We start from the raw sequence: 9,259 nt of genomic DNA on the forward strand, positions 1-9,259 counted from the left end.
GGAGCAATATTTTTATAGACAAAATGTAGGCCACAATATTTATGTCAAACTATATTTTTGGTGTTGATATTGTAACATAAACAACCAATCAGGGCTTGAAGCAGCAGCAGCTGGTGGATCAAAGTTCAAACTTCAAAAGGATTGTAATTTTTGGACATTTTACCAAGCAGGCTACAGAATGCAGAGAGTGCTCCAGTCCAGGCTTGATGGATGCACAATATTACAAGACCACCATTAGAGCACTGGACAATCTCAAAACTATAATAATAACATACATTTAGAACAAGTCATGAAACTCTTGATTTTGAATTTATGTTTTTTATTACCAAAAATTACCTGTCTTTACATACATTGAGAATGGAACAGGGGACTAATTGGAAGATATTCCAATTTGAATGAAACCGTTTATTATGTTCTCTGACACCGAACCAGGCTATTTCTGAATGAGGGTCTCTGACCATTAATATTAATTAAACAGCACTAAAAGCACTTTAGCGTTTGTTCAAACCTCTGTCAATGAAAAGCGATATCAGTGTGTGATTTATTTGTAAAATGCATCAAGCTCCTTGAAGCCCTAAAATGTGTGCACAGATTATTTGAAGGACAATAAATCATGTCATTCTCCTTTGGAAAGACATCTGTGGACTTTGGTCAAAATACAGGGAGCGGTTGGTGTCAACAGACCACAAGCCATGCACTTGGAGAGTGTCTTGCTCAACCTGAAATTCCAGCTGGAGTTGCTAACCCTTGCAAGAATCAATCAGCTCTTTATTTGGGAATATATGGAATCATAGAGGATGTGGGATGGTCACTTTTACTGATCTTCATCAATAAATTAATATCGAAAGACTCTACTAAGTAGGTTTGCCATATGGTGTTTCTAAATATGGTGAGTGCATTTAAGTAAGTGGAGTGGGTCACAGAATTGGCTGGTAAATCTATGATTTTTTTGGTATTTCCCACACGTATGATTACTTCACAATATGCTCTGCTTTCCAGCGCACGTGGCAGATTGTCGAGAGCGGAGAATGACCACAGTGGTGCAAACTGGATGACATCAGCCGAAGAATGTTAACATTTTAAGTTTGTGCCATGACCTGATCAATCATAAGTACTTGTTCAGGTGTGTATATTCAGCTGTTATTTGTGTGGTTGTGCATGTGTGGGAAGCTTCTTACAACGGGGAAGTTTTTTGGTACAGGTTGTGAAACTCTAGCAAGGGGGCAGCATGCTGAGGAACAGCTGGAAATGAGAGTTTGTGTGAGAGGCTCCATTCTCTCTGCACCAAGCTGTTGCTCCCTTGTAAATTGCATCTAAAATGTCAGCTTATTTTTATATAAAAAATTACAATAATTGTAAAATAAATACAGAGCGTTTATTCAAAATTAAATAAATAACAACAGAAAGCACAAAATATATTTCACTAATAAAACATGAGAGACAAATAGAAAGTCCTTGCATTGACCTAATTTGTCCTGTGGTTTTAGAAAAGTACACTTGAGAGAGCGGGACACGGAGAATTCAATACTGGAATAAAATTGAACATCCAGCTGACCCGTACTTTGGCCCCCGGGGGGCGGATCATTCATTGTGAGGCAGAGATGATATTTCAGTGAGATAAGGGCTTATTATTAAACAATAAACAAACATTAAATAACAATGAATAAAAAATAACATTTTACAGTCCTTAGAAAGTACTAATGAGGTTCTAGGAATATTAATCCTATTGTTTTTGGCTGTCACTCATTGTTTTATGCAATGTTTAGGTACTGTTCCTCTCCTTGAGGCGATTTTCAATCTTGTGTATAACAACTTAAGGTAAAGATGAGTGCACCAGGTAGGTCATTCAAAGTTTGTGAGAGGGATGTATTTTGATTGAACACTTTTAGTGCAGGGAGGCTACCAGGTGTGAGCTGTCTACACCTTTACCACAGAGAGGATGCTAGTTGTGAACTGTCTTCCAGGCTCTCAATCTCCTCCACCACTTCAATAATGGCTTCTGCCTGGTCTTGGTGGAGCACATAGCTAGCGTTGGAGCGGAATTTCTCATGGAGTGATTCTTGGCTGAGGGGTTTTCTCCAGTGTCCATAGAAGGTGTCACATCTTCCGGTCACGATCTCTCCGCTGTCCAGGAGCAGCGCTACTTCTCCGTACATCCTGTCAAAGTTAGCCACATTGTCCTCAGGGTGTTCCACCACCACCTTCTTCAGTAGGTTAATGAGGTCAGGTCTCCTGAGGCTGTCCTCACTGAAGGAAGAGATGCCCACATTCCCATCCAGGAGGGCTGTGCAGGCGTTGAACTGGAAGGAGTGTCGGGCCTGGTGCTCAGACTCTGGGAAGGGTCTGTTGATGTACTTAGAGACTGGGACCCTCAGAAGAATAGAGCGGATGGCAGCGGGGTTGATGGAGCCCATTATATTGATGACTCGGTTTCTGGCTGAGATGACAGCGTCTGCAACCCAGTGCATGCCCAAGTGAGCTGGGAACCTCTTGAAGGCGATGTCTTGTTTCTCCAACAGAAAGCTGTAATCTTGATCTGGCACTGCCAGGGGCGAGGGCTGGTAGTCACCATAGAAAGCACTGAACCCTGAGCAGCCGGGCACATCGTCCAAGATGAGTGGGTTGGCTTCCATTCCACGGGCAGCTAAAAGTGCTGCTTCCATGCCAAGGCGGGTGGCGTTGCCAATATGAAGAGGCTTGGCAAGAGTCGCTGCATTGGCCATAGGTGCCCCTGCCAGAGAGGCGGCGATCGCCAGAGCATGGGAACATTGGTCTGCATTCAAGGAAAGAAGTTTCGCTGTGGCAGCAGCACTGCCCATAGTGCCAACAACAGATGGTGGGTGGAATCTGATTGGAGATACAAAGAACAGTGTCAGACATGGAATAAGGACAATAGAAAGATAGTTTTGTATGGATAGTACTAATAATAAGTGTGAAGTAATGAAAGCATGTCAGACATGTACCATTAATGCCATCATGCAGTGAGGAGGCATTGTCAATATGCTAAGATCTAATCAGGCACTCAACATAAATATATCATCCAGTTACAGTGAACAGAAAAATGATCTTTACCATGTTTACATTGTGTGCGCTATACACATACATGAATCTGTTTGCATCACAGGTTCTTCTTGGGGATATGTCTGCCCTCTATGCACATCAGGCACAGATCATAACATTACCACCTCTAGGGATCTCACTCATAACTCATGAGCTATTTCTACCCTATTTTTTTTTAGCATCATAACAATGGCCTTCAGATACTGCAGCCCCCTGAGGGCATTCTGTCTTGGTCATGGGATATTAATGTCCTTTGTGGGCATCACACATACCTCTTGGGGATATTGCTGGCTTCATTGGAGAAACGCATTAGTCTTCCTTGCACCTCGATGCCTACGTTGAATGCCAACAGGAAGTCTGAGCCGCTCGGTCGGGAGCCCACGGGGAGCATCTGGGAAGCCGCCATGAGAGCCGGCAGCACAGCGCCCGAGGGGTGAGTGGCAGGGTGCCAAGTGTCATCGAAGTCCATGGAGTGAGTCTGTAGAAGAGGATAAGAGGGTTAGGAGGTCCTTCAAGAAGAGGACCAGGAAGTAATGTTAAACAGAGAGATTGTGTCATCAACCTATGGAAACAATTTATAGACATAGAGGATCCATATTTTAAAATGTTGTTTATTGACTGCACAATTGCCCAATACTGTCTCTTTACAGAAGTGGAAACAGACAAGATTGAACACTGGAGTAGACAACATTAAAACAATTCTCAGAATTTCACCACTTTTAGTCTACGATTGATAGATACATTGATAAGCAGCTGTCAAATTCCTTACCGCCACTCCATTGACATATGCAGCCAGCGTGGGAGGGAGTCTCATTCTTTTCTTTCCGTACACAGAGCTGATCGCAGACAAGGAGAACATGTCCTGTTGGAGAGAGAATAAAGTGATGAATGAACTGTGCTCCTAGACACCTAGTGGAGGAAGAAGGTAACTTGTTAGAGGATGGGTTACTCAACTCTAAACACATCTCATACCTGGAGGGGTCTATTAGGAGAAAGACAGGAGCAGGTCAGGGATCTCCATGAGCAGGAGTAGTGTTCCTGAAGGACAGCTGTGTGTGAGATCAGAGGTCCCCATGTTTATCTGCTTACCCTAGATGATACTCGCTCTCCTGGTATTCTCTCGAAATATTAACTGCTTAACATCTGCAGGGAGCTTAGGGTGTGATTTGTGAAAACTCAAGGTGGATTTTATGACTTGGTCTTTCTCTCTTCTTACCTATTATTTCAGGTAGCGGGTCACACTGTTGGTTTACAGGGTTATTTAATGGGTGGGGAGTCCATGGTGTGATGCTTGGTTAGATCCAAGACTCCGATAAGCAGGTAAAATCTTATGGTGATACTGAACAACTAAAGTCTGAAGAGATTCTGATTAAGGGATGGTTTGATTCATGAGACGTTGCGTTTTTTGCTGAAGTTGCCTTTTCCTTTCGAGTATCTCACGGTCATGCAAATTTTCTGGGTCCTGATAATATGTTTTAATGGTGGTGTGTTACAGGTTGTAGTGTTTGTTTTGCTCCCAGTCTCACTTTAACTGAGAGGGCCCTTGGGAGATGGTCCCCTCTTCTGATATATGGGGTTTTAGAGGACATGTACTTCATGGTGTGCTTTCTGGTTTGGACCCTGCCTCCTTTTAAAACATGGACTCCCGAGGATATTATGGCATAGTTGGTTTTTAATGGCTGGGTGGTGAATAGTGGGTGTGCTTGTTGTGGCCCATGTCTCAGGCTGGATCAGAGAGAGATGGTGATCAGCATAGGTCTAGAGGGGTTTAATGGATGATTGTTGCTTTGGAGTTGTATGGTGTATTTCATGGTGCGGTACTTGTTGCCACTTACATGGCAGGATCACAGGAAGATGGTCACACTCTTGGTCTAAAAAGGTTTTTTTTAAGGCTGTGTGTTGCATGGTGTGGTCTATGGTGTCTTCCATGTCTCCTCCTACCTGGCAGGATTACAGGGAGATAGTGCACACTGTTGTCCTAGAAGGGATTTTTATGGATGTGTGTTGCAACGTATGTTGCCTGATGTGTACCATGTCACCTCTTGTCTGGCAGTGTCCCAGGGCGATGGCCACACTGTTGGCCTTTAAGTGTTTTTATGGATGTGTGTTGCATAATGCCTTGCTTGGTATGTTCCATGTCTCTCTTACCTGGCAGTATCCCAGGCTGATTTTCACACTGTTTTTCTAGAGGGGAGTTTTAACAGACGTGTGTTGCATGGTATGTTACTTGGTGTGCTCCATGTCTCTTCTTACCTGGCAGTATCCCAGGGCGATGTTGAACACATGGGTCGTGCTTCCCACCAGTCCAACCCCGATGCTGTCCAGGATCATACGCTTGCTTCGGTGCCGCACAGCTTGGGACAGGTGATCTGCCTGGACTCCATGTATGAAGGAAGCAAAGCTGCTGGTGACCGCCTTCTCCAGGGGGCTCCCCTCCAGCGCTACATGAGAAGAAGAGACAGGATCAGAACTACTGGCACTCTGGGTTGACATGAGACATGGGTCCAGAGTTGCCGGACCAGAACCAGATCATGTGTATATGGGACAATCATTACTCAGGACCCTTGGAGTGTAGACCCATAGAAGACTCAAGCCAGTGTGAGCGACACCAGAACCTGTTACTGGGCCCAAGTGATACAGAGCGGCATCAGAGCAGGGAGAGTTACACCACAACCAGTAACTGGGCCCAGGACATAAAGAGTGGTCTCAGACCAGGGAGAGTGACACCAGAACCAGTAACTGGGCTTAGGACATAAAGAGAGGTCTCAGACCAGGGAGAGTGACCCCAGAACCAGTAACTGGGCTCAGGGCATAGAGAGAGGTCTCATAGCAGGGAGAGTAAAACCAGAACTAGTAACTGGACCCAGGACATAAAGTGAGGTCTGAGACCGGGGGGGAGGTGACACCAGAACCAGTAACTGGACCCAGGACATAGAGAGAGGTCTCAGACCAGGGGGAGTGACACCAGAACCAGCAACTGGTCTCAGGGCATAGAGAGAGGGCTCATAGCAGGGAGAGTGACACCAGCAACTGGACCCAGGACATAAAGTGAGGTCTGAGATCGGCGGGGGGGTGCCACCAGAACCAGTAACTGGACCCAGGACATAGAGAGAGGTATCAGACCAGGGGGAGTGACGCGAGAACCAGTTGCTTGACCCGGGACATAGAGAGAGGTCTCAATCCAGGGGGTTGACACCAGAACCAGTAACTGGACTCAGGAGATAGAGAGAGGTCTCAGACCAGGGGCAGTGACATCAGAACCTGTAACTGGACCCAGGACATAGAGAGAGGTCTCAGACCAGGGGCAGTGACATCAGAACCTGTAACTGGACCCAGGACATAGAGAGAGGTCTCAGACTGGGGGTAGGGGGTTAACACCAGAACCAATAACTGGGCACAAAATACAGAGAGACCTCATACCAGGGGTTGTGAGTGCAGAGACACTTACCTTCCACTGCCGCTGTGTGCACCCGCCTGGACACCCTGAGGATGGCCTGTGGCTTCTGGAAGAAGAAAGAGAGTGACATTAGCTGAGTTGTTGCAGTGCATCAGAACATGGAAAGGAGAGGGAAGGGCTAGAAGAGCAGAGGGCAACGAGGCTCAGAAGGGAAAGAGGACAGAGAACGAGAAATAACAGAGGAGAGATTTGAGGGTGGTGCCTGTTAGAGGCTCCAGTCTGTCAAGCTGCAGTCCAAGACTGGCAAATGAGAAACTTCAGTCTGGCCCATGGGCAGTCCCAGCTTTGCATAAAAGCATTCCTAGGAGGGCACCTGCCCTCTCCCAGCATTGCACATAAGACGTCACTGTCTGCCATATCAGCAGTTAACGCCTGGTTTATAAACAGCCCTAGACTTGCATATTGGCTGCAGGCTGGCACCGTAGACACTCTGTCTCAAGGATCAAACCTGGTCTATGTAAACAGCGCCGCTAGCGCTTTGAATAGCACCTGGGATTTATAGGCACCACTCTGGCATATGATGCCAACATCTGGACACACATGTGATGTCAGCACTCTGATAAATTATGCCAGCACCTTGGCAAATGAAGTCAGCACACTGGTATACAATGAAAGTACCCGGCACTATAGGAACCATACTGGAGTGTTATGCCAGCACCTTAAGTTGGCATACATCTGGTCACAGCACTCTCACAAAGGATGCTCGTCTTCTGGCCTATGACGCCAGCGCGCTAGATGTTGCCAGCACCTTGGCACATCATGTCAGCACTTGAGGTGGTCTGTGTTCTGGTGCGGGCACTCTGGTGAGATGTTGGCACCGTAACAGTGTGCTTATGATATCAGTTTGCACAGTATGAAACTGTTCATCTTGCTCCTGTCATGGGAGTGAAGTGGACAATGTTCCCTAGGGCACAGTGTAGCACCAGTGTTTACCAAATGGCACAACCATGTCATCTGGGACCCCATGTATCTATTGGCACAGACTTCGGATCGGCTAAAGTACAGTGTTATTTTGAAAATTCCCCTCAGGGCTGCCTGTAAAGACAATGGCTATTTGAAAACGTTGTGTATCGTGCACTATTACACGTTGTGAAAGAAGAACTTACAATCCAGTCCCAAACCCCTCTTACAACAGACCTTAATTACCTAAAATGCTCCTGTTATGCTCACGGTAGACATGCACATTCATAGCATGAACAGCACAGAAACACATGACTAATGGACTCAGAGCAGACGATAGAAAATCACATGATGAGGTAAGAATAAAAGGTGCCATCCTTTTATTCACAAAGGTTCATTTAAAAACGGAAAAGCATTAAAAATATACGTATAAAAAGTATTTTAAAATTACGAGAATGCTAACGTGAAATAAGAGACGAGTAAACGTGTGAAAGGAGTATTATGGCCATGTACATCTTCTAATAAGTGAATGCCCTCTCTGCTCTATTTTAAAATAAATCTCTCTATGAAAACAAATTGAATTTCGAGATCTAGAGATTGGCGTTCAACCAATGGAAACAAACGATGCCCCCAAACTGAAGCAAAATACCCAAATCCAGCGGTTACAGCTGCGAAACCCCGACGGCTGTAGCAGGGGCTCACCTGGAAGGCGCCTTGAAGCATGTTGTGCACTGATGTCTGCTGCTGTCCTAAGTGAAGTTTTCTCTGGTGCGTCAGTCAGTTTCTGGAGAGGTCTCCTCTGTCTCTGCAGTCAGTCTTACTTCCAAGAGAGGTCTCAATCAGTCGCTGTCTTTCGAGATAGATGTTCTCTGTCCACCTGGGAGGGGTCGTTTCTGTCCCTGTCCTGGGACAGTCCTTCGCTCTCTCTCCAGTGCTGACAGGAAGGGGCAGGTTGTGCCTTTAGTGCTGGCAGGTGTTGTGTCTCTCTCCAGCCAGGGGTTATATACGCTTAAGGGGGAAGTGACCTCCCCTAAAAAAGCCCTATGTAGTGACATCACTAAAAGGGGCGGGGCGAGGTGTAACCTGGGGCAGGCATCACCCTCTGGGAAAGACCAGGAAGACCTCTTGGGAATTCCTGCCGGCCATATACTGGAGAAAAGAACAAAGGTGGGGGAGGGGCCTGTGGGAAACCCCAGGAGACATCCCAGACTGCTTGGGAGTGTCCGCGAGCCCTCCCCTGGCTTCCCAGGATGGCGGATGGACTTAGATAATAGTGACGGTGATGTCAGAGGGCGTGTGCGCGCGCTGAGATGTATAGCTCCTCTTCTGTATGCTTCTAAATCTGAGCATATATGTATGTATAAATGAAACCCCAGGACACCAACCGTCCGTAAATTTCACGGACCGCCCGTTATTTGGGCCTCTTGTCCGTTGTCCGTTGTGAATTCCTTTACGGGCGCCTTTTGTCCGTAATTTGGGACATCAGAGTGATCTGGCCGCCCCCCTGCAAGCGCCTTAGAGTTCTGTAACTCACTGCAGGGGCCAGCTCGCGCCCCTGCAGTGATCAGTGGCCTGCAGCGCCCCCTCGCCAACCTGACACAGATTACTATCGGCCCATTATCATCTGTATGTCGGCCTAATTAGCCCATACAGAATGATACTGGGCCTCTCTGCAGTGACGCATTTGCTGTGTCTCCTCCTGCCCCAGGCGAAGGCATGGCATTTTTCTTTGGTTTAGTGGCTGGGGTCAATTGAAAATCCAGTTGAATAAAAAAAAAAGCCATTCTTTATAAATCCTGTTGAAAATGGGTAAAGAAACATTTTAAAATTAAGCAGGTAAGT

At 46.3% G+C, this 9,259-nt stretch overlaps 1 protein-coding gene across 1 annotated transcript; it reads right to left on the bottom strand.

Moving 5' to 3' along the window:
* Window positions 1–1,377: 1,377 nt before the first annotated feature.
* On the bottom strand, window positions 1,378–8,512 carry LOC146789078 (cis-aconitate decarboxylase-like). The gene is made up of 6 exons (XM_085629981.1): window positions 8,120–8,512; window positions 6,509–6,563; window positions 5,314–5,501; window positions 3,830–3,922; window positions 3,333–3,538; window positions 1,378–2,847 (listed from the first exon to the last, which is right to left on the bottom strand). The coding sequence occupies exons 1-6, from the start codon at window positions 8,138–8,140 to the stop codon at window positions 1,926–1,928; spliced, it is 1,485 nt and encodes a 494-aa protein (XP_085486107.1). The 5' UTR covers window positions 8,141–8,512; the 3' UTR covers window positions 1,378–1,925.
* Between the last annotated feature and the right edge of the window lie 747 nt (window positions 8,513–9,259).

This window comes from Triturus cristatus, chromosome 10 (genome assembly GCF_964204655.1).
Source record: "Triturus cristatus chromosome 10, aTriCri1.1, whole genome shotgun sequence".
Taxonomy (NCBI): Eukaryota; Metazoa; Chordata; class Amphibia; order Caudata; family Salamandridae; genus Triturus; species Triturus cristatus.